We start from the raw sequence: 25,869 nt of genomic DNA on the forward strand, positions 1-25,869 counted from the left end.
AAGGGATACAAGAACCTAAAAGTAAAGAAATGGGAGCAGTGGGCCATGGGCCATCAATCCCTTCAAGCTGCTCCATTCAACAAAATCATGTCTAATCTTCTACTTGCCAATTGCTAGAAATCAAGCAATGCTTTGAAATATCAAAATTAAGGGGCCTCCATAACACGAGTAAAAAGGGAAAAAAAAAAATCACTGAAAATTTACTTATCCGAATCCTAAGCAGCCTAACCCTTATTTCAAAACTCTGCCTTTTGTCCTAAATATTCCAGCACAGGGGTACGTTCTCCCTTCATTCACCCTGTCAAGCTCTGGTAGAATTAAGATTCAATGTGCTCAATGCTCTTCTAAACTATAAATACTGTCCCAGTCTACTCATTCTTCATACCACAAACTCAACATCCCCAAACCCGATTGGATGAAAGGTCACTGTATTCCCCCTGTTCTAACAACGTCCTTTTCTTGATAGAGTATTAAACTGTACACAATACTCTGGCGTACTGTCTCACCAAGGCCTGTATAATTGCAATAAGACTTCCTTATTCATAATTAAATCCTCTTAATACCATTCAACATGCTCTACATAGCCTCCAAATTGCTTGCTGTCCTTCAGTAATTAAGGTGCAAGTACATAGGTTTCTTTGAACATCCACCCTTACCACTTCTATTATTGTATCAAAGTGGATGATCTAATTTTCCATTTTATGTTTTGTCTGCCATTGGCAGTGCCTACCCACTCTGTTGTTGTTTTTTTTTAAAAAGTCTCCTTGAAACCCACCTCCAGTCACCTTTGTACTCACAACCCACTGACCTTGTCATGTCATTGGTTCCATAGGATTTAGCGTATGAAACACAAGGGGCTGGAATACATGTACACCGCAAGAAGTTCAGATTAAAAGGACAATCAATTTTATTGCAAGGAGCAAGCCTAAAAGTAGCAAGAGCTTTGATTTTGCAGCCTTACAGCATACGGGTGAGAATGTATCTGGAGGGCTAAACGCTGTTTAGTCGCCCTGTTCACAGACCTCGCAGAGAAAGGTGGGATGGAGGGGTTGAGATACAGACAGGGTGGAGCTCAGAATAACACTGAAATACAAAATTGCGGGAGATTGACGCAATGGATCGCGGGAAATTGACCTGATGAATATCAGGTCCTGGTTTCAGAAAAAGAGGGTTTCACTACCCACCCTATTTGGAACTGAGATGAAGAATTGTTTTTCAGAATGTTCTTCTTCAGAGCATATAGAGTCAGATTTATTGAATTTATTCAAGGCAGAGATTGACAGATATATAAACTACATGGAAATCACAGGACATGGGTGAGAGTAATAAAGTGGTGTTGAAGTTTGTTTTAGGGGTAATCTTAATTGGAAGGCAGAACAGATTCAAGAGACTGAATAGCAAATTCCTGCTCCAGTTCTTGTATACAAACCAGTTCTTAGCAACTTGGTCAGAAATCACTTTCCTGTGAATGGAATTAATTACAATCAACGTTTCGTCTCCAGTCATGCCCATCATAAAGTGGGCATGGCTGAAAGAACTGGTGATAGAACTTCAAGCATCCTACAGCTAAAATTTTAGATGTCATTCAGCCAATCTGTTTGGGGGGTGGGGGGTGGAAGACAGGTACTACGCAAGGACCCATAACATCATGAGTGGAGATTTCAACAGTGTGGATGGAGGGAGAAGATTTGAGGGCAGAGGGGTTGGGTAGATCACCTCAGTGCAGAGTGCCTCATTGGTGGGGTTTATCAACACCAGGGCTTCCAGCACCTCATCGCTGTGATGGAGAATTTTCTGACCTAAAACACAAAAGAGAAAGAAGGCGAAATAAGAGAACATTCAGATTGAACTATTCCATCCCCAGAACGGCTGAGACTTGACCATACTACGCCAGCTGAGACAGAAATTAATTCCAAGCTGCCAGTTCAGGGCAAATCCAACACTAGCCCCAGCTTTACGCAATAAAACATTAGGCTCAAAGGCTCACTTGTACCAGGCCTGTGGGCCAGCGTCGTGCAAACCAGGGCCACAACAAACATCATGCACTCAAGCTCACATGGATATCGATTCAGGGCGAGGCCTATGGAAGAATCTTTCACAAAAAGCCTGGCATCAGGAAGCATTAGACCACTAGAATAGGTTCAGTTGATCAGAATTATACTTATTATCACTGACATGTGTCATGATATTTGTTTAGCAGCAGTACAGTGCAATACAAAATATACTATAAATTTCATTAAAATATACACAAAATTAGTGCAAAGACAGCAAAAACAATGAGGCACCATTCATGGGTTCATTGTCCACTCAGAAATCTGATGACAGAGGGGAAATGAGCTTTGTGACCGACTCTAGCTGCTTTTATTGGATAGAATCTTCCTGCTTCTTTACCACAAGCCTTGGCCCCTCCCCATTAAAGAATATCCTCTATTTAGTAGCATTATGTCATGGAAGTGTGGTGGGGGGGGGAGGGGAAATGAAGTTAGATGTTGACTGATCTTTTAAACAGTGATGACGATTCTCACAGATAGCGAGGTTAACATTTTATTGTTTGCCTGTTTGGCTTACAAGTTGTTAAACAAAGGAAATGAAATGGGCCACAGTCCTTCTGACTTGTTCCACCATTCAGTGGGATTGTGAGTCATTGCTGCCTCGACAAACTCTACCCACACTTGGTTCCACAGAACACTTCCTCCACAAAACCATTTTAGTCCAGCGTACAGTGCTTCTGGGGAAGAGTGTGACTGTGTGTGAAGTGTTTCCCGACCCCTGAATGGCCTGGCTCACATATCATGTCCTATTGTTCCAAACTGCCCTATGGGGAACCAATCAGCAGAGCTGACCAACCAGATGAAAAACTACACATTTTCAGTGTTGTAGCATATGCAATATTCCAGTAATAGTGTAAATATATTGCTTGATTAACCGCTCTTTGTTTATACAACTCGTTGGGTTATATACAAGCACGTGAATGGCATTCATCATAACGCCACCACATCATGTGCGAGTGCCTCACTAAAAGAAAAACAAAGTAGACAAGTTATCCTGGCTCCTGTGTTAGTTTCTGGAGTTACAAAACATTAATAAGTGTGGTTCTGCATTCAGTCCCCGAATTATGTCACTATCCAATACAAAGCTACTTAACCTAGGAAGATAATCAGGATCCCCACTCTTAGATTGATTGATGGAGAATTGAGAAATATTGAGCTGAGGGAAACCCGAGATTAAACAAGGGGCAGTACTGGAAACAAAAAGTAACTTGTCACGTTAGATCATCAAACAGACAAGTTAGACGTGAAACAAGAATGCTTCCCACTCCACAGATGCCGCTTGACCTGCTAAACATTCCCACCATTTATTATTAGGTCCAACTGTAGAGTACCAGGAGGTACAGGTCTGTCATTGAATAACTAAGGTATGGATTACTACAGGGGACTTGCTATTCGCTGCTATATAGAGGTTACTAGACAAAGCAACCTAATAGATATTCAAATACAATCAAATTCATTCTAAACACCCACCCACTGTGGCTTCTACACACAGTTTGATTGTTAGTAACCAAAGGCCTCTTATGCTCCCAACTCCCGTATGTAGCTGGAAAGTTCCGGCATCTGCTGGCGCACATACAAGCTGAAGGCAGAACCTCTCTCTCCAAGAAACTGACTGCAGTCAACAATAAGAATACTTCCTTCTCCCTCCGCCAACATCAAGCCCCCACCAGTTGTCTGTGACCTTGTCAGCTTTGTAACCCTCACCTTCCCCAATTAAGGACACCAATGCAAGGTGTCCCAAAACCAACAATTCTACAAAGGAGCAGAAACAGACCATTCAGCCCATCAAGTGATCTGCTATTTGATCATGTAAGAGGGGTGTTTTCCCACGTCAATCATCTAGGAAGAAGGAAGACATTGAAGAATGTAATTGAGCCCTGTGCCTCATCACAATCCCAGTTCAAATTTATTCATTTCAGCCAAGGGTGTATGTTTACCAGTGTTCAATGGGCTCGAGTCATGTCTAGGCCAGTTCCACATGTCATATTTATCCGGCCTCTCCTAAAAATATCAATGCTATTTCCCTCAATTACATCCTGAGAGAGAGAGTGCCACATTGTCCCAATTCCTTGGGGAAAGTCTTCATGCGAAATTCCGTATGTATATACTGGTAACTGCAGATTGATGGCTTCGATCACACGCTGGAGGAAAGAATCTTTTCTTTATTTACCAGCCAGGAAACAGAAGGTTATAATGAACCCCAGGAACATGAACAGACCACAGATCAATAGGAATCCTGTCCTTGTATAACAATCCAAGTCAGCTTCTTGGTGCATTCTTGCAGGGAAGGAGGAGTGACTTTATTCTACAATGGTCCAGGCACAGCAGGAATGCCCATCTGTACAGAATAGGTACTTGCAGACTTTCAGTTTATCATTAAGCAGCTTCGTGCTGCAGTGGAATTAAAGGAACATCTTCAAAATACAGGAGGAACTTGGCAGGTCTATGGAATGGAATAAAGAGCCAACATTTTGATCGGGGACCTTTCATCAGGACCTGACCTGTTGACTCCCTCCAGCATTGTGTGTGGTGTGTGTGTGTGTGTGTGTGTGTGTGTGTGTGTGTGTGTGTGTGTGTGTGGGGTGTGTGGGGTGTGTGGGGTGTGTGGGGTGTGTGGGGTGTGTGGGGTGTGTGGGGTGTGTGGGGTGTGTGGGGTGTGTGGGGTGTGTGGGGTGTGTGGGGTGTGTCTCTAGATTTCCACCATCTGCAGAATCTCTTGTGCTAGCAGAATCAAAGGACTTACATTTCAATAGATCTTTCAGGCTCAATGATTTTCCAAAACAATTGACAGGTGTATATTCCAAGCCCTGGAATGAGCAAACTCCAGTCAGAACGTACACAGCCATCTCACAAAATACACCATCGTTTCTGTGATGCTGAACAAGGGGCAACTATTGGCCAACACCCTGACAGCTCACAGTAGAGCCGGTACACCTTTTACAACACCCAGAAGTGGATATGGGCTCGATTTAATACTGAGAACAGAACCACATACAAGATTCCCTCTGCACTGGGTCAGTTATGAAGAGTTAAACGCACCAGCACCCGACTCAGTACGATGTGTTTCAGTCTTGTCACTTAAGTTAGAAAATATCTAGAAAACATCAGTCAAAAGTAAAAAGTACATACATCACATGTACTACCTTGAGATTATTTTCCTGTAAATGCCTGCAACAAAATTAAAGAAATACAACAGAATTTATGAAAAAAGCATACAGAAATAAAGACTAGTAAACAACCAATGTGCAAAAGACAAACTGCAAATAAAAAGTAAATAATATTGAGAACAGAGTTGCATAGCCCTTGAAAGTGAGTCTATAGGTTGCAGAATCAGTTCAGTGTTGAGGTGAGTGAAGTTATCCACGCTCGTTCAGAAGCCTGATGGTTGAAAGGTAATAATTGTTCCCAAACCTGGTGGTGTGGGACCCACAGCTCTGTACCTTCTGCCTGATGGCAAGAGCAAGAAAAGAGCATGGCCTGGACATTGGGGGTCCTTGATGATGGATGCTGCTTTCCCGTGGCAGCGCTCAGTGTAAATATTGCTCTGTGGCAGGGAGAGCCTCAGGGTGGAGGCAGTATGGATCACAGAGTCAAAGTTACTAAGATGACAGGAGTGGAAAGATACAAACGTACACATGAAGCAGTATGCATTACACTGCCTCCATATATATACAAACATATCCAATACATTTCACAAGAACAAAGACAAAATATTGACCCCCAGGACAATTGAAGTTAGGAGAGGCGCCACAAAGCTTGATTGTTGTTTTAAACAGCCTTTCAAAAAGGGTAGGCTGTGTGATGGAAAAGTTGAGGGAATACAGGGCCTCACTCTCAGGCAGCTGAAAGTACAAATGTCGCCAGTGTTGGAGCAAAAGAAATTCAAGATCTAATGATCTGGAATTGCAATCTGCTGATCCAAGACGATAGCAAGCAAGTCTTAGGGAATTATATACTTTAACACTATAAGCAGTTAAAGTCTGAAAACAGAAATAAGACCAAACTTGGAGCACAGGATAACCGATTTGAAGGGCGGGGAGAAAGGCTGAAAACGTGGATGAGATTTTTAAGTAACTAAGTTCAACGATATTAAACGAGGAATTAATATTGGCCAGAATGTCAAGGGCAACATCCGTTTTCTTACCAAATGGTGGCGATGGGAGTCAAGAGGTGCTGATTGCTTACCGATCATCAGCCATCCCAATGAGAGTAACTGTAAATAGGTCCCAGTTACCTTCCCATATTCCTAATCAAACCCAACTCCCACCCCCTCTGAATCTACCATGCAGCTACACACTCCGAATTTACAGTGGCTAATCCACACGTTTGGGATGTGTTGGAAACTGGAGCACTGTACGGTCACAGGGAGGACATGCAAAGTCCACACTGACACCACTGCAGGGTAGAAATGAACACCAGTCACTGTGCTGGGAAGGAGCAGTTCTATTTGAGTGATTGTGCGGCTAGACCCTTCCACATGTCCAGCGGGTGATTCCTCGGTACAATGCCTTAGCTCAGGGGTCCCCAACCTTTTTTGCACCGCGGACTGGTTTAATATTGACAAGATTCTTGTGGACCAGCCAATGGGGGGGGGGGGGGGGGGGGGTGTTCAAGTAGGGTTAGACTCACCTCAACCTCCTGAAATCCAGCACCAACCTGATTTTCACAATCTACCCTAATATTGAAGTTCCCCATGTCCTTTTGGCATGCATTTACCATCTCCCATTGTAATTTGTGGGCCACACCCTTACTACTGCTTGTGGGTCTGTACACAATTCCCATCAGGCTTTTTTTTTTACCTTTGCAGTTTCTTAGCTCTATCCACAATGATTCAACACCTTCCAACCATCTGCCAGCTCTTTCTAATGATTTGATTTCATTTTTTTTAACCAACATAGCAATGCCGCCCCCTCTGCCTTCCTGCCTGTCCTTTCAATATAATGTGTATCCTTGGACATTAAGCTCCCAGCTATAACATTCTTTCAGCCATGATTCAGTGAAGCCTACATCATACCTGCCAATCTGTAACTGTGCTGCGCGTTCATCTACCTTATTCTGTACACTGCATGCATTCAAATATAACACCGTCGGTCCTGTATTCACCCCTTTTCGATTCTGCCCACCTTTTACATTGCAATTCATCCTGCTGACTGCAATTTTTCCCTATGAACAGCCTCTCCCGACTACACATTGCCTCTGTTTGCAAACAAGCTACCTCATCTTCAGCAGTATTATCAGCCTTTCCTGGGCATTGAAATATATGCAGCTCAGAATATTAATTGCATCCAAAGTGTCCAAAACTATCCAAAGTGATAAACCCATTAAAGAGGATGGTCCTCCTAAGATACAAGATGAGATATAGGAGCAAAATTAGGCCACTCGGCCCATCAAGTCTGCTCCATTTCATCATGACGGATCCATTTTTTCCCCTCAGCCCCAATCTCCTGCTTTTCCTCCTATCCCTTCAAGCCCTGACAAATCGAACTTTTCAACCTCAGCCTTAAATATACACAAAGATTTGGCCTTCACAGCCTTCTGTGCAAATGAATTCCATAGATTCACCACTCTCTGGTTAAAGAAATTCTTCCTCATCTCCTTTCTAGGATGCCCCTCTACTCTGAGGCTGTGTCCTCTGGTGATAGACTCTCCCACCATAGGAACCATCCTCTCCACAACTACTCCATGAAGACCTTTCACCACTTGATAGGTTTCGATGAGGTCACCCTGCATTCTTTCTGAATTCTAGTGATTACAGGCCCAGACCCATCAAACACTCTTCATACAACAAGCCATTCAATCCTGGAAACATTTTTGTGAACCTCCTTTGAACCCTCACCAGTGTCAGCACATCCTCTCCAAGATAAGCAGCCCAAAACTGCTCACGATACTCCAAGTGAGGCCTCACCAGTGCCTTATGAATTCTGAACATTACATCCTTGCTTTCATATTCTAGTTCTCTTGAAATGAATGCCAACACTTAGGCGCTGAGATGTTCCAGCATTTTGTGTGTCACTATTAAAGCACATTGATAGTCAACATGATGGATGCAGGTGGCAAACTAAAGGAGTTACCCTTTAATGCAGTTCATGCAGATTGGTACAATGTCACACTGGAGACCAGAAGGGAAGAAATCAGGGATTCCATGGGAGAGGCAGGAAGATGCTGTGGCCACAAGACATTAGAGCAGAATTAGACTATTTAGCCCATTATGTCTGGTCCTGCCATCCCATTTATTAACCCTCTCAACCCCATTCTCCTGCCTTCTCCCGGAAACTTTTGACATCCTTACTATTCAAACACCCATCAATCTGCTCTTTAAACACAGTAGATTCCAGTTAACTGGGATGCATTGGCCCAACTAAGCAGCTGCCCAAAGTAGCTGAAGTTTCAGGGGAACAGGTAAAAGAGCATAAAAAAGACAAACTACAATAAAACTGAGTAACAAATTATGTATTTAAATGAAGTTTCGAACAAATTAGCACATTATAAATACTACTACTATAAAATTGCATTAGATACTAATAGTTACCAACGGAAGAACTCATCCAGTGTATGCTGACATTCTTTTGATTGACTATAAATGAACAAAACAATCTTTTCATGGCATCTGGCATGGTTGTGAAATTCTTTTAAAGTTAAAATAAAAAGCATTGTCAAAAAAATCACTGCTCTTGAATTGCTGTCCGTCAGCTTAAGTGGAAAACATAACACAAGCCCATGCAACAGATGCTATTTAAAAACTGCTCTAAGCAGTGTCATGTCTAATGGCCACACAAGTGCACGTGACTAACGCTAGTTAGAAACCGTTCAGCAAGTCTCCTGTCCCAACAGAGTTGCATGGTATCAAATAAACAAAAGGAACTCTGGCTATTTTCTCAATTAGTGTTTGTTCTTTAACCAGAATCCACTGTATACCCAACGACGCGGCTTCCACAGCTGTCTGTGTCAATGAATTCCACAGATTCATCACCCTCTGGCTAAAGAAATTCCTCCTAAAGGAAGCAACTCTAAAGAGATGTCCTTCTATTCTGAGGCTGTGCCCTCTAGTCCTATACTCTCCCACTATTGGACATACCCACTCCAGATCCAGGAGTGATGAGAGCTTAGATATGATCGCAAACGACAGTGTAGATCTAGATTGTCAGGCACCTGCTCCTGCTCTCACTTCTTACAGCAGGTATGACGATAGGACTGCAACTGGAACTAACACTGCAGTCAGCAAAGCACCAGATTCCGTGTCTTTCTATATTAAAATAAATTGACTTTTTTTTTGTATTGTTACGTACCCCGTAACTGGGTTGCCAAACCAGCAGAAATGGATCACTCAGTTGGAGTCTGGATTACTAGAACTAAGAAAGTTTTATTAAAGAAACAAGCAACACAGTACTCTAATCAAAAGGATAATGAATGCAACAGTTCAGCAATGATAAACACACATGTACACAGAATTAAGATAACAGGATCAATCAAGCTCTATCGTTGTCGAGGGGTAAATGACCAGTTTCAAAGTGACGCAAAGTTCAGTTCAGTTCGCAGTAATCGCTGCCGTGGCGATGGACAGTGGGGTGGGGGGGAAGGAGAGAGAGAGCAAAACGAATGAATATTCAAAAACGGCTTTCACACAGACCTTCGCAGTCAGCTTTCGGGCGAGTCCTTTGTGGTGTCATCTGAGGTCACCGACCGTGACCCCTCCGTTTCCAGATACGATCGTTTCTCTGCGGTGAACCCGGCACCCAGGCAAGGGTGGACACACACCAGGTTCCCGCTGATCGTGCTTTTCCACCCTGTGCGTCTATGGCCTGGTCCCGCAACTGGCCTTCCAAAACTTCCCACCGACTTGTGAGAGACGCACCGCTTCCAGGGTCTCGTTACCTCGGGTGTCGTGTGTGTGTCCTGCCTTAGCGAACCTGTCCCTTTTTATCCCCCTGCTGGGGTATCGCCTGTCCATCACTTCAAAGAGTTCAGGGTTCAAAGGGGGAGCCGTTCAGGGTTCAAAGGGGGAGCCGCTCTTGACAGCTCTCCTTCCGTTACTCTCTCCCCTCCCTTCATTAACATCTCCAAATGCTGCTCCATTGTTTTCCTTATCTCTCTCTCTCCTGAAGACAGGTGGCAGACCAACTGCTGATCCCACTGGTGCCAGCACAGGACAGCTACATCTTAATCTATGTGTATTCTTGTCACACTTCCCCCCTTTAAGGATTTTTACCGGGGTAAAAATTACAAACATGAATACATTATTTGATACACACAAATACACATCTTTATCAGCTATTTGGCTAATACAGCGAATTTGAAGTTGTCAACACCTGACAGACAGTCAGCCATCACATTTTCTGTTCCTTTTATATGTGTTATTAGTAATCCCTTAGACCAGGCTCCAATTTAGCAAACTTCATAGTGGCCAAAAACACTGATGAATTGCGATCAATGTAACCTCTCATTGGGTTTCGTCCCGGACCACAATAACAAGGGTCGTCCCATTCCGACTTAGTTTTCTCTCACAAGGGCTTAGTAGGAGGGGGAGGGGTAGTAACCACAGAGTTATTGCAAAACTTCCTACAGTACCCCACCATCTCCAAGAGCCTTCTGAGGGCCCTCTTGTCTGTCGGGGTTGGGATGTCAGAGATAGCCTGCACTGTAGCTTGCATCGCTGCCAGCTGCCCCTTGGTCACAATTCCCAGGTAAGTGACCTTCGCGTGGCCAAACTCTTTTTTTCCAAGGTTCACTATCAAGCTGGCTTCAGACAGCCGTATTACATCGCCAATACACACCTCTGTGTTCGTCAGCCCTTTAGTCAATGAATTACTCATTCTATAGGAATGCTGCTTGCTAGGCTGGCCTAGTGTAACAAGCACCACCCAACGTCCCAGTTCTTTGCATCGCCTCGGGACAATCAAACACACGTGTGCGAGTCGTTTCATTACTTCTCCTAAAGAGTCGCTTTGTTCGGGGATTAAGGGAGAGACCTTATCAGCAGAGCTGGCCAAAACAATAGCCTTCTCCCATCTGGTCGATACCATACTCATCTATTCAAAAAGGTTTTTTTCTCTTATCAGGGAGAGCCTAGCTTCATTGATTTCCGCGCTAACACCGACTAGGTTTGTTAGCATATCAAAAGCCTGTGACCGTCTCAGTTCGTGTCGGCCATAATCAATAACATCCTTCCTCCTGGGCAGCCAGTAAACCTCTTTCATGATTCCACCAACTGTTTCCTCCAGCACCGCAAAATGTCCACCAGGGGGTACCTTATGGGCCAGGTTAAAAATCTCATCCCCATAACTCTTTTGCACCACCCCCCATTCCTCATCTGTGGGTACGGTACTTGGTCTCCCTTTCTTCCTTAGCACTTCCTCCTCCACACAATAGCCTACTAGTTCCCTTGTTAATTCTGCGTCAGAGAGAGCTGTCTCTGCTAAAACCATCAGCCCCTTGTCTCGCTCCTGCGCCTGCACAAATTCCTTCCTGGCTAATGCTAAGTCTTTCCCAGCTCCCTCACTACCTCTTGTTTCACTACACTCCTTCTTTCCATTTTCTACCCCCTTCTCGTACAAGGCTGGCAGAAACGTCTCAGCTAAATTTACTACCGCAGCCCCATGATGAACCTGTGAGTCCATGGGCGGGGCCTCACTGCTGGCAGGCTGACCTGTCAATCTCATGACTGGGAACACGATTCCCCCGGCGATGTCATTACCGAGCAAGACTTCCACGCCTTTCATCGGTAATTCAGACCTCACCCCGATCGTGACTAGTCCAGAGACCAGGTTGCTTTGTAAGTGTATCTGGTGCAAAGGGACGGCCTCTGTCCCTTCCCCAATACCTTTGACCTTGACCTCCCCAGTCTGGGTCTCTGAGCTAAACTCTAATACACTCTTCAGTATCAGTGACTGACACGCTCCCGTGTCTCTCCAGATCCGCACTGGAACTGGTTTTAACCCCTCCTTCACTGACACCAATCCGGCTGAGATAAACCTCTCGCGCGTTTCCTGAACTTTGGCAGGCCTGTCCTGTCCTAGCAGTTCGTTTACCAGCTCGATACAGCCAGTCAAAATCACCGATTTTCCTTTTCCTGTCTCCTTCTTTGGGACAAAGCACCTGGACGCAAAGTGTCCACCTTTCCCGCAATTATAACAGACGACCCCAGGAGACTTCCTACCAGACTGCTCCGGGTCTACCTTATCCTTCTCACTAGTCCCCAGCTTACTTTCTGACTTTTCTGGCGGACTCTCCCCGCCATCCTGACTACCCTTCTGGTAGCCTTTACTCGGGGCAAACTTCATTTTATGCGTCAACGCATACTCATCCGCTAATTTAGCAGTTGCGGCTAACGTGACTGCCTCTTTCTCATCTAGGTAGGGTCTCATACCCTCAGGGACACAACCTTTAAACTGCTCAATCAGGATCAGCTGTAGCAGTCTGTCATAATCCCCCTCTACCCCCTTGGAGGCGCACCAACGCTCACAATATGTCTGCATCTCACGGGCAAACTCTAAATACGTGCGGTCCCACTGCTTCCTCGCATTCCGGAACCTCTGCCAGTATGCCTCCGGGACCAACTCATAAATCCTGAGGATGGCCTCTTTCACCACCTCACACCTCTGGGCATCTTCCGCAGACAAAGCTGAGTAAGCTTCTTGGGCTTTCCCTTTCAGTACACTGAAGCAAAACAGCCCACTTATCCCTCGGCCAGTCCTGACTTGTAGCAACTTTTTCGAAATGGAGAAAGTACCGATCCACGTCGGTATCGTCAAATGGGGGAACCAGCCTAACCTCCTGGGTCGCCTGGAACCCTCCACCTTGGTTCCACACGGGCCCCTGCTCGGCCCTTATCTTTAACTTCTCCAGCTCAAATTCCCTTTCCCTCTGCCTCTCTCTCTCTTCTCCATCCCATTGCCTCTCTTTCTCTTCTCTCTCCAACTGTTTCTCTCTCTCTTGCCTTTCTAACTGTTTCTCTTTCTCCCGCCTTTCTAACTCTCTCTCTTTCTCCCACCTTTCTAACTGCTTCTCTTCGTGTTCTAACTGCCGTACCCGGAACTCGTGCTCGAGTCTCAGTTTTTCAAGCTGCACCTGTACCGCGTCTCCCGCAGGTTTTTCAGTAGACACCACCTCCAGCTCACCTTGGGGAAACACACCTTTAGATACATAGTGCTCTACGATAGCTCTGTGTATCTCCTCTCTCCTCATTGTCGACTTCCCCTTAGCAAGATTCAACCGTTTGGCCACAGCTACCAATTCCGATTTACTGGCATCCTCTAATGCCTCCAAGGTCGGCGCCTTTATAATTTCCTCAGCCTCCATTTCTGCTGTTTGTCTTTTCCTTCTTTCGGGAATCTTGACCCAATCAATTTACTCAGTCCCAAATTTAGCGTTCAAAATCGCGGACGAGAACCCCACTTATGTTACGTACCCCGTAACTGGGTTGCCAAACCAGCAGACATGGATCACTCAGTTGGAGTCTGGATTACTAGAACTAAGAAAGTTTTATTAAAGAAACAAGCAACACAGTACTCTAATCAAAAGGATAATGAATGCAACAGTTCAGCAATGATAAACACACATGTACACAGAATTAAGATAACAGGATCAATCAAGCTCTATCATCGTCTAGGGGTAAATGACCAGTTTCAAAGTGACGCAAAGTTCAGTTCAGTTCGCAGTAACCGCTGCCGTGGCGATGGACAGTGGGGGGGGGGGGGAAGGAGAGAGAGAACAAAACGATTGAATATTCAAAAACGGCTTTCACACAGACCTTCGCAGTCAGCTTTTGGGCGAGCCCTTTGTGATATCATCTGAGGTCACCGACCGTGACCCCTCCGTTTCCAGATACGATCGTTTCTCTGCGGTGAACCCGGCACCCAGGCAAGGGTGGACACACACCAGGTTCCCGCCGATCGTGCTTTTCCACCCTGTGCGTCTATGGCCCGGTACTTCCCACCGACTTGTGAGAGACGCACCGCTTCCAGGGTCTCGTTACCTCGGGTGTCATGTGTGTCCTGCCTTAGCGAACCTGTCCCTTTTTATCCCCCTGCTGGGGTATCGCCTGTCCATCACTTCAAACAGTTCAGGGTTCAAAGGGGGAGCCGCTCTTGACAGCTCTCCTTCCGTTACTCTCTCCCCTCCCTTCATTAACATCTCCAAATGCTGCTCCATTGTTTTCCTTATCTCTCTCTCTCTCCTGAAGACAGGCGGCAGACCAACTGCTGATCCCACTGGTGCCAGCCCAGGCCAGCTACATCTTAATCTATGCGTATTCTTGTCACAGTATATACTTTGTCTCCAGCTCATTCTAGTTACAGAATTCAGTCTGAAAATTAGCCTGCGTGAATGGGAAGATCTGTGTAGGCAAACACCGAAGCAAAGGGGTTTGGTGCTGATAAAGGTGGCAATGTTTACAGGCTGGGTTCCAGGATAAGAACTTTCACTGCAGACCTTCCTGCCGCGTCCAGCATCCCTCACCCCTCACCAGATTTCGCATCTCTGCAGTATTTTTACTGTGCGCTGCAAGCTTTTGGCTCATTCTCTCACTGAAAGGTTTGCTTAAACCCACGTGCACTTGGTGAACAGAACATTCTCTGTGACTCTCAGTCGAATTTACCGGATCAGATTCAGTGTTCTCTCCCCATTCCACCCCCAGGGCCTCTGCTATTTGTAAAGTCGTCCAAAGGCTGCACCAAATGATATTTCTATCACTTGGGACACACAGACGCAAAGATCTATTCACATCAGATACTTGACCAGCCCTCAGTATTTCACCCTGTGCCTTGGCCAGACTTCAGGACAAAGTTTACAAGGCCTCAGTGTGAAGAGATGACTAAAGCAAGTAAATTGCATTTCTACTTTCTTTTATCTTTTGTGATCCAGAACACGCTGAAGAGTTTCACAATCAATGCTAATCTACCAATGACTGTTATAATGTTGAAATCTCTTAGGCAACTTGCATGCAGGAAAATCTCTCAGGAGCAATGACAACACCCAATTTTGTAGCAATGTTGATTCAGGGGTAACATTGCTTAGGAGTTCTTGGGGCTGCAAGGAGAGGGCGTGAAAGGAAGAGCTCCATGATCTTCCTCCACAGTGTAGCAGTACCTTGGCACAACTAATTGGCTCCCCCAAGGAGCAGGGACTCTGTCTGGCCACAGCTGAGGTGAAGACCCTAGCCAAGGTCAACCCATGTCAAGCTGCAGGTCCTAATAACTTACCTGGTTGGGTGTTGAGGGGCTGTGCTGCCCAATTACAGACGTTCTAACAAGCATCATCGACATCTCTACAGAACAGTCCACTGTCCCCTCAGGCTTCAAGGCAACCACCATCAGCCCAGTGTCCAAGAGGGACACAGTAACCTATTTTTGTAACTACTACGGAGTGGCAATGAAGACAATAATGAATTGCTTTAAGCAGCTGGTTACAGATTGCATTAAATCCCATCTTCCTGCTACACTTATCTTGGCTACCATGATTGTGTAGCCAAGTTTCTATCGAACACAATATACAAGTTTGCTGATGACACAACAATAGTAGGCCATATCTCAAATAATGATGAGTTTGAGTACAGAGAGGAAATTAAGAACCTGGTGGCATGGTGCGAAGACAATAACCTATCCCTCAACGTCAGCAAGATGAAGGAATTGGTTGTTGACTTCAGAAGGAGTAGCGGACCACACGACCCCATTTACATCGGTGGTGCGCAAGTGGAACAGGTCAAAAGGTTTAAGTTTCTTGGGGTCAATATCACAAATGACCTGACTTGGTCCAACCAAGCAGAGTTCACCGCCAAGAAGGCCCACCAGCGCCTTTACTTCCTGAGAAAACTAAACAAATTTGGCCTGTCCCCTAAAACCCTCACTAATTTTTATAGATGCACCATAGAAAGCATTCTTCTAGGGTGCATCACAACCTGGTATGGAAGTTGACCTGTCCAAGACCGAAAGAAGCTGCAGAAGATTGTGAACATGGTGCAGCACATCACACAAACCAATCTTCTGCCCTTGGACTCACTTTACACCGCACGCTGTCGGAGCAGTGCTGCCAGGATAATCAAGGACACGACCCACCCAGTCAACACACTTCTTGTCCCTCTTCCCTCCGGGAGAAGGTTCAGGAGCTTGAAGACTCGTATGGCCAGATTTGGGAACAGCTTCTTTCCAACTGTGATAAGACTGCTGAACGGATCCTGACCCGGATCTGGGCCGTGCCCTCCAAATATCCGGACCTGCCTCTCGGTTTTTTTTGCACTACCTTTCCATTTTTCTATTTTCTATTTATGATTTAAATTTTTATTATTTACTATCAATTTGTAATCCAGGGAGCGGGAAGCACAGAATCAAATATCGCTGTGATGATTGTACGTTCTAGTATCAATTGTTTGGCGACAATAAAGTATAAAGTAAAGAAAACACTGGGCCATTTCCATCGCATAAATCAGTTCAATGACGATGCCATAGCCTCTACACTCCACTCTGTCCAACCCACCTGGAAAACGGCACCTCTAACACCAATACTTTAAACTGAGCCATCCTTCAGAAGCTGGTGGGTAAACTGCCTTGTCGAGTCTCAACATACCTCTCTGTAATTGGATCTTGGACTCCCTAACAGAAAGAAGCCTATGTCATCGGCAACATCTCTAGCTCCATCACACTGCTGACTCATGACTGGACCGCTTGATCCAGTTCCAACTGAATCAAGTTCACAGAGTGGTTAGCCTCAACAACGATGAGAGGGCGCACAGGGTGACTGGTAGAATGGTATGAGCACAGCAACTTGAGTCTCAATGTGGACACGATTAAAGAGATGACTGTGGATTTTACGAAGTGCAAGCTGACATCTCCTCACTGCACATAGATGGCTCCTCCATAGAGCTGGAAGCATGAAGTTTCTGAGAGTGCACACAACGGACAATGTCACCTGGCTTCTCAACACCACCTTCTTAGTCAAGAAAGCACAGCAGCGTATCTCTCCATTTCCTGAGGAGAGTGAGGTGAACAAGGGTTCTGCCTCCCAATCTAACCAATATTTACAGGAGCACCACTGAGAGCACCCTGACCAGCTGTGTCACCTGGCGTGGGAGTTGCAAGGCACCCGAACACAAGACCCTACAAAGGATTGTGAGGAACGCTGAGGGGAGCATCGGTTCTCTCTTCCACCCATCCATGATACTTGCCAGGAGTGCTGTGTATGCAGGGCCCTGAGCATCGTCAATGATCCCTCCCACCTGTCCAATCTCTTTGAACCCCTACCCGTCAGGCAGGAGGTGCCATAGCGTTAGGACAAGGACCATCAAGATGGGAAACAACTTCTTCCCCCAGGCTGTGAGAGTACTGAACTCCTTGCTACTATCCAGATCTCACCACAAATGAAGCACCAGTAGTGTCACACCATTTACTTTTTAAACTTGTTTTGCAAATGCACCTTATTATTTATTTGTGGTACTATCACCTTATGTATTGTGTGAGAGTTATTTGTACTGTGTTGTGAACCTTGGTCTGGAGGAATGCTGTGTCATCTGACAGTGTACATGTGTACAACTGAAATGCCAATAAACTTGAACTAATTGTAGTCCCCATTCTTGCCACCCAACGCCGCTTGCAAGTTGTCTACATATTGCCAATGATGAGGACACCAATGCGGAAAAAAAAGAAATCACTATTTATTGCTCTTCCCTTTGGATGTCGTTGAGGAACTTTGAAGCGCACCAACTCCTTTGGAGAAGGTGCTCGTGTGGCATTGACCCTGCAGCAAGATGCTGGGTGAAATGAACAGGGAGGGCTGGTAGACAGGATATCAAGTGGACTGCTCAGTCCCGAATACTCTTGAGCTTTGAGTGCTGTCAAAGCTGGACTCAAGTGGAGATGTTCCATCACATCCCTAGCTTTCATCTTGTAAATGTGAGGAGCAATGCACAAACCACACGATACACAGCCTATAACCTGGTCACGTAGACAAAGTTTAATTGGTTGCTCGAGCTTTCGGTTGACGATGATCAGCAGGATATTGATTGTGTGGGGGTGGGGATGCTGATTGCCATCAGCGACAAGATCATCTTGTTGGAGACAGTCAATAAGAGATTGTGAAGCATGTTATTCAGCAGTTAATGTGCACCTAAATGCTACCCAAACTTGGGTAGCATGAGCAAGGATGAGTATTAACTGAGTTACAAAAAAGCTAACGAATAAAGCAAATACAAATTAAAGCTGACAATGGAAACAACAAATATGAACATCTTCAATTCTGATATCCTGATGGACATATCAAAGAAACTGAAAATGGTTTGACTTAAGGTTTGAGGCATCATTGTTGTCAACAGGTATGACCAACCTGTGGAGAGTTTTCCCTCACATCCTGGAAACTTTCCTTATTACTTCAAATCTACGTCTTCTCTTACTCACCCCTCCATCATGAGACAAGGTTGGCTAGAGTCTAAGTTGATGAGGTCTCATGTCAGGTTAGACAGGAACCCCATTAGGACTGGATACTTAATTTGCAGGAAGCCTACATGGCTAGACAACTGATGGCCAAAATGTGACCACGTCATTGTTTTTTTTTTACTTGCAAGGACAGCATTAATTACTTGCTCCTGAGCACCCCAGAAAATAAATAGTTTCCTTGGCATTCACAAGGCCAAAGAACCAGCATATTGCTGGCCTTGTAAATGCCAAAGAAGCCATTTGTTTTCTGGGGTGCTCAGGAGCAAGTAATTAATGCTGTCCTTGCAAGTTAAAGAAAAACAATGATGTGGTCATGTCACGGCCTTGTCGCTCACTGGCTAGACTGGGCAAGATCAGTTTTCTTTTCCCAAATCACCAGTAAGCCAGCTACGAGGGGTGATTGATAAGTTCGTGGTCTAAGGTTGAAGGAGTCAATTTTAGAAAACCTAGCACATTTATTTTTTCAACATAGTCCCCTCCTACATTTACAGACTTAGTCCAGCGGTCGTGAAGAATACAGATTTTGGACCTCCAGAAAGTGTCCACAGCAGGGGTGATTGATAAGCTTGTGGCCTACGGTAGAAGGAGATGAGTTATTCAGCTCTCGTTACACGAACATGCAGGTCAACTCTGAGTGGTTATGCAGAAAGTTTGAAGTTAATAACTGATCAGAGAATAACTCATATGGGGTGATTGATAAATTCGTGGCCTAAGGTAGGAGGAGATGAGTTATTAACTTCAAACTTTCTGCATAACCACTCAAGGAGTTGAAATGCATGTGCATGTAACGAGAGCTGTATAACTCATCTCCTTCTACCTTAGGCCACAAACTTATCAGTCACCCATCTGTGGACACTTTCTGGAGGCCCAAGATCTGTATGCTCCACGACCACTGGGCTAAGTGTGTAAACGTAGGAGGGGACTATGTTGAAAAATAAATGTGCCAGGTTTTCTGAAATTGACTCCTCCTACCTTAGGCCACAAAATTATCAATCACCCCTTGTATGGTTCTACTGACACCACAACCACTGTTCCGGACACTATGTTTTGTTTTAGTTCAAATTTAAATTCCCCAGCTGATGTGGTGGGACTCGACACCAATCAACAGCACACTGCTCTCTGGATCGAACGCCCAGTAACACAACCACCGTCATACCATGTCCATCTTGAGCTCCTATATCAGGTCCACCACCACAAAGGCAGTTTGTCCTTATTCTCCGCTTTCTCACCCGCATCACGGATAAACGCCACCGAGTTCTGACTTTAGAATCTGCAGTCAACAGGGCAGGTGAGCCTCCCGTGACCGACAGCTCACCCTCCAGAGATTTCAGCTGTCCTTGCCCTATCAATGCAGGACCAGCCCACTGAATGTTGTGTCAAAGAACTTAAATTGTTCAACGCAGCAGCAGTGCTTCTTGCCTGCAGTACAGCTAATTACTCTTGCCAAAATGATTATTGGGAAAATGCCAATATTTATTTCACTTTCAAGCAGGTTGATAGTTGAATAAAGCTGCCCTCCAAAAGGAAGCCAGAATGTGGGATTGAATAGTCAGCTCCAATGTTAAGATTGCTATATTTGGTACAACCTTGTACTGAATGCAAGGTTTTTTGTGGCGTCTGTAAATGTAGACCTGGCCCGTGTAGTCATTGGGAGTTTGTCCACCCAAGGACATTTCTGAACTGAACACTGCTCAGTGCCTTTTCAAACCGTACCAACAGGGTGGAGAGGCCGCCACAAGAAAACATTAGGACAATAATTCAAGTGGGCAAGACGCCCAGCATTCCTTCCTGAGTCAGAGTCTGAACACCTGCCTCCAACAGTCAGGCATCTGGCATTGCCAACCCCCTCCTCCCCATTTCATTAGAAAAAGTTGAATCTATGAAACTTTCAATGGACTTTTAATGATTCTCATGTCACAAAGAACTTTACGACCAATAAGCTACTGGAAGTGTGGTTGCAAGGTAGGAAAAGCTGTCAATTTGTGAAGGAACTTCCGTCAACAACCATGTGTTTTAGTGAAGTTGGTATAACATTGAAAATCCCATTTTTTCAGGTATTGCCAGCGGACTTGACCATTCAGAGCCTGTGTTTTGCTTTGCATCTGAAACACTGCACCCTGGGCAGTGCTGCTCTCAGGATCTCACTGGGGCGATGGGCTTGATTTCTCCAATGGGACTTGGAGCCCGTTTTCTCCCGACTCAAAAGTGCAAACCAACGAGCGACAGGCACACCAGGATATGTAGGAAAATTAAGTCCCCACGGACATATCACATGGTATTTCTCACGTCCATTGTTCATGGATGCACAGAAAATTCCCCATGGAAAACAAGGAAACCAAAAAAAAACAAAAGCAGAAAACCGCATAGCATGTCAAGCCTGCCGTTCAGTACTGCAGACCACAGGATTGCCACTTCATTAGGATTTTCAGTGCAATATTGACACAGTCCCCAACCGTTCTTATAAAATAAAGATTGCATGGCAGCACTTTAAAGACCAAGCACACCACCCCTTGCTAATATGTATCCCCAAATAATCAACACAAGAGATTCTACAGATGCTGGAAATCCAGAGGAACACACACAACCTGGAGGAAGTCCGGTCAGACAGCATCCATGGAAAGGAAGAAAGTGTTGTCATTTTGGGCCAAGACCTAGTCCCAAAGGGTCTTGGACCAAAAAGTTGACACTTTATTCCTTTCCATGGATGCTGTCTGACCTGCCCAGTTCCTCCGGCATTTTGTACGTTACCCCAGATCATCTCAGTCATTCAATCACTTGTCGCAGACTAGTTCGCTCTCCCTCCTGTTCAATTAACAAGGATGCTATCATTCATCCCACTTTGGCCAAAGTGGAGATAGGCCATTTCCTCGCTCCCGTTCCCTATACTTGCAGTTTACGAGTAGTCATGCACAACTCAGTCTAATGCAGGGGTACCCAACGTTATTTTCCCCCAATGCCATGGACCAATATCATGAAGCAAAGGGTTCATGGACCCCAGGCTGGGAACCCTTGGTCTAATGGCTCCAGCTCTGAGGAAAGGTCACCGACTGGCAGCGTTTATTCGCTCTCCCCGCAGGCCCCAGCAGCACCAGTTTCCAATCACTGCTAAGGTTAGCTATTGCTGCTTGTGGGATCTTTCTGTGCAAAGATCAGCCTCTGCATTTCCTACATTACAAATTGACTCTGTTGCAATGCAATCAAAACACCTCTGCATCAAATCATTTGTTGAACACACTATTCCACCACAACCTGATACACACAGATCGGCTGCCATGCTTCTTTGCAGAAGAACAAAGAGTCTACTTAAAAAGTTCTACAGTGACTTCCGGGATATCAGGATTCATTTCGTAGCCCAGAAGCACACATTTTCATTTAAGAAATCCCCCAAAAACATGAAAACACAAGCCCATCCTTGATCAGGGCTCTAAAACTTTACAAACCTGAAACAAAAGCGGACCGCTTTCAAATTTCAAAGCAATATTCCAAGGGCTGACTGGACAACAGCCATTTCAAAGGACTGCAACATTCCCTTTCAATGAAAAAAATATACCCATGGTTTACTATGCTTAAAATTCACAAACAGCCGAGTTCTGCTTCAAAGACCGGGAAAAGTTTGCACAAGCCACATGAATTGCTCCAAATAAATTAAGCTGCAGCCTTACCCTTTGCTTCATCTGAAAATGTTGCGGAGTGCCTGGAGACAAAGAGCTTCAACTGTGCATCCAGACAGTAGGCAGCAGCATCAATATCCCAGGAGAGGATTCCTAGCAAAGAAATGCAGACAATGAGGCAGTGCACAGCAAGGAGGACCTGGGTATCCGGATGCTCTAGTTTCAGAGTTACACTGAAAGGTATCCAAAATCAAGGGATATTGATTTTTAACCAAGGACCTGAAACCCAGGAGGAGATCATCTTCAGGGTGTGCATAGCCTTGGCAAAATCCAATCAAGAGAACAATGTGCCCCCAATCTTAGACTGGTCAGTCTGGTCCAAGGTCCAGAATCAAATTATTCCTCCAGATGGGGGTCTAACCAAGGTCTGTACCGAACTGAACCATCCCTGCCCACACCAGGACCCAATCATTACTTGCACTCCAATCCCAGTTCTCCACAGTATTCCACAAGCTTCCCCCTCCCCCAGACTAAAGCATTTGCATGAAGTGACTTTACACAGACACGTGCCCTCAGTGTCAGAGAATGGTCACGCACCCATTTCACTCAGCAGGAGGAAGTCCACAAAATCCTTCCTCACAATGAGCCCACTTAGACCATTGCCCCCAACCGCACCATTGTAAATAACCCAGGCGGATAATCAAATTACTCTCTGCAACGCTTCATGGGTGTCTTAAATGCTCTGGGCTGTACAGTATGAGCAAGAAGAGGCTATATTTTATTATTTGAGGAAATAGCAAACTGTCCAGTGTATCAGATACCAAGGAAATGGTTATTTTAAAAGAACGAAACTATCTGAAGATACACACAGCCATACAGGGGGAGGGAAAAGCAATTTGCATTGTTTTAAGGCCTTTAATGTTGCAAAATATCTGAAATACTAACGACATTAATAAAGATGACATTGCAGCTGCTTCGGTCGAGCATAAAATAGTAGCGCATCTTATTCCCAAATCCGCCCAGAACTTGACGCCGACATTGTATCCATGAAATGAAACTGACGTGGTGCATTACACCATGCTCCATCCACAGGGTGAAAATGACACAGTGACAAATCCGCGGCCGCAGTCCGTCACTAATCCTGATTCCACATTCGGAGTGCGATCGCGATTTCCCCTCCCGACATGCCAGGTTTATTTTGCATCCCAGAAAAAAGAACAGCCCGCAAACCCGACGCAAGGAGGCGTTCCTGCGGGAATATGCCGTGCGATTCAAAACTGCTCGTGAAGCGGGAGCTGGCTCGGGTTACGAATGCCCCCAGATACGTTGATACCAAAGTTTCCCCCAAGCATTCCCCGACACTGTGGGTGGGGAAGAGCGTAAACTCAGCCCTTTGTTCACCGGCAGTACGTTTCTCAAAACGGCCTCGAGTGTGAAGGCGCGTGGAAAGCAACCCCGGGACAAAGAGGGCCTCGGCCACCACTTCCACTCACCAGCAAGGGGGGGAAAATCAACGCTGCAGCCTCGGACTGCAACGCAGCGCGGCTGGAAAACGCAGAGAGTTTTCCCCAAACACCCGAAAGGCGAAATTCACCACGTCAGCTGCAAAAAACAAAGACTTCATCGCGCTGACCAAAACTGTTAGCAGCCCAGCCCAACTCGGCCGTTAAGGGAAGGGAGACGGAGAGGCTCCCAAATCCCCCTCCTGAAGGCACATGTTACAGTTACAATGCCCCCGGAGTGGCTGTCAGGGACCCGAATGCCTCAATACCTCAGAGAGGTCCCAAAGGCTCAGGGGCGGGCTATTACTCATTGCAAAGTTCTAGCTCCCCATCCATGATGCTTTGATACCCGACGTAGGCCACTCACCGGTCCTGCCCCAGGACGGGGCCACGCAGATTGCAATGGCCCAGGCAGCGCAATAACCCCGCTGCAAATGGCCATCTCTTGCACCCCGCCACCTGACTGTTACCCCCCTTTCCCCGGGAATCCGCCGCTTTATTCCCACCACCTACTTCGCTACCGGATTGAAGCCCCACCTCGTTGGATCTGTGCAATCACGTCGCGCAGAAGCTCCGGTCTCCCGGCTTCGCCGACGACCACCAGAGCGGAGGCTCTGCGGCGGACGCCGCCGGCAACGGGCTCCATCGCGGAGCCGCTTCCTTGCAGCGGGGACGCCATTGACGCCGCTCCTTCTCGGCCTGCAGCCGCAGCCCTGACGTCACACCTTTTTATACTGTGCGGATGACCGCACCGCCGGCCAATCAGCGGCGAGCCGGAAGTCGAACTGTATTTGTATTCAAACAGTCACTGGCGCGCTTTCCCGTGATTTCCCCCAGTCAGATTCATATTCAAATATGGGTTATTGGCAATTACACCACAGTGCAATAGAATTCCTTGCCCGCGTCAAACTCAGAGTAAACATGGTAAATCTAACGAGAGTCTGCCTGCACCTTATCATGCATTCTGCTATTGTTTATCTTGCACCACCTCAATGCACTGTGTAATGATTTGATCTGTATGCAATATACAATTTGATTGTTAATAAGTCTTAACTCTTGACCAAGGGTTGAGAGTAAACGCATGATTTACTGTAAACATCTTTCATTTGTAAATGAACAGAGAGTCAACGCAAAATTTTTATTGTTAATAACTGTATTGAATAAGGACTCACAGTCAACGAATGGTTTTCTTTTCCTGTATGTAATTATTTTTATTTTGTAATATTTCTGAATAAAGTATTTTTGGAAAAAAAAAGTATGCAATATACAAGACGAGCTTTTCACTGTAACAATAATAAACCTATAACCCTAATAAAAAATAGTAATAAATCAATTCCAATTGGTGAAAATTATAGTAGGCAGATTGAGGAACCGCAAAAAGGAATGCTGAAGTCACGAGGTAGAAGGATTGAGGACAGCGCCACTCGGAATAGGGATGTAAAAGATGATTGTTCTCAAATCGATTCAGGGTGAAGATTGGAAGCTAGTCGTTCTTCCTTAACTTCTCTGGCTTGCTGCACTTTCAGTGAACAATCTGCTGGAGGAACGCAGCTGGGCGAGCAGCTTCTGGGAGGAGGGAGGCGGAGAGGAAATATTGACGTTTCGTGCTGAAACCCTGCATCAGGACGTCCCAATCCCTACGCCCCTCCCCCAACGCCACCACCACATGCAGATGCTGCACCTCCAGCAGCGATGATACTCCAGATTCCGGCATCTCCATTCTCCCGTGTGAACAGTTAAATAAAGTTTCGCATTTCTGCTTCTGAGTTATCTGGGTTATTAGACATGTGGGCGTGCCCCAAATGACTGGGGTAATCCAGAAGAGCAGTCGGAGTTTTCGGCAGGATTGAACGGGAAACCGTTAAAATTAGTGGTCGTTTCCCTGTGAAACTGACATCAACATCTGGTTGGTTCTGATGACGAGTCTTTGAGCTGAGATGTTAATTTTTTTTTAAGCTTTAAAACTATTTGTTTCCATCAAAGTTTGTTGCAATTTCTGTATTTACTTTAGATCTTTTAATCTGCAGATTTTTTTCTGGATCTTCAGCTAATGGTATCTGTGCACAGCTGAGCGCGGGAGTCCCGAGGTGTCCGTGAATTAAGGCGGAATCAGTCACATGAATTGATTGACTTTTCTGAACGAAGGGGCAAAACTAAAATATTCCAGATGTTGGAAATATGAATCAGTAAAGAAGATGTTCAGGAGACCAGCGTGATGTTAATGGTCACAGTCTTTTTCCCAGGACTGGAAAATCTTCAACTGAAGGGTTTAAAACGAGAGGGGAAC

The 25,869-nt window shown here is 45.5% G+C and overlaps 1 protein-coding gene across 2 annotated transcripts in view; it reads right to left on the bottom strand.

Annotated features, from left to right (window-relative positions):
* Window positions 1–24,279, bottom strand: part of map1sa (microtubule-associated protein 1Sa) — a 44,211-nt gene extending 19,932 nt beyond the window's left edge. For both annotated transcript variants that reach the window (XM_072243938.1, XM_072243937.1), the window contains exons 1-3: window positions 24,120–24,279; window positions 22,132–22,233; window positions 1,717–1,799 (exon numbers count right to left, since the gene is read on the bottom strand). In XM_072243938.1, the coding sequence (XP_072100039.1) occupies window positions 1,717–1,799; window positions 22,132–22,233; window positions 24,120–24,261 (327 nt within the window). In that variant the 5' untranslated portion in view covers window positions 24,262–24,279. The remainder of the gene's footprint in view (window positions 1–1,716; window positions 1,800–22,131; window positions 22,234–24,119) is intronic.
* Between the last annotated feature and the right edge of the window lie 1,590 nt (window positions 24,280–25,869).

Source organism: Mobula birostris, chromosome 26 (genome assembly GCF_030028105.1).
Source record: "Mobula birostris isolate sMobBir1 chromosome 26, sMobBir1.hap1, whole genome shotgun sequence".
In the NCBI taxonomy this organism is placed as follows: Eukaryota; Metazoa; Chordata; class Chondrichthyes; order Myliobatiformes; family Myliobatidae; genus Mobula; species Mobula birostris.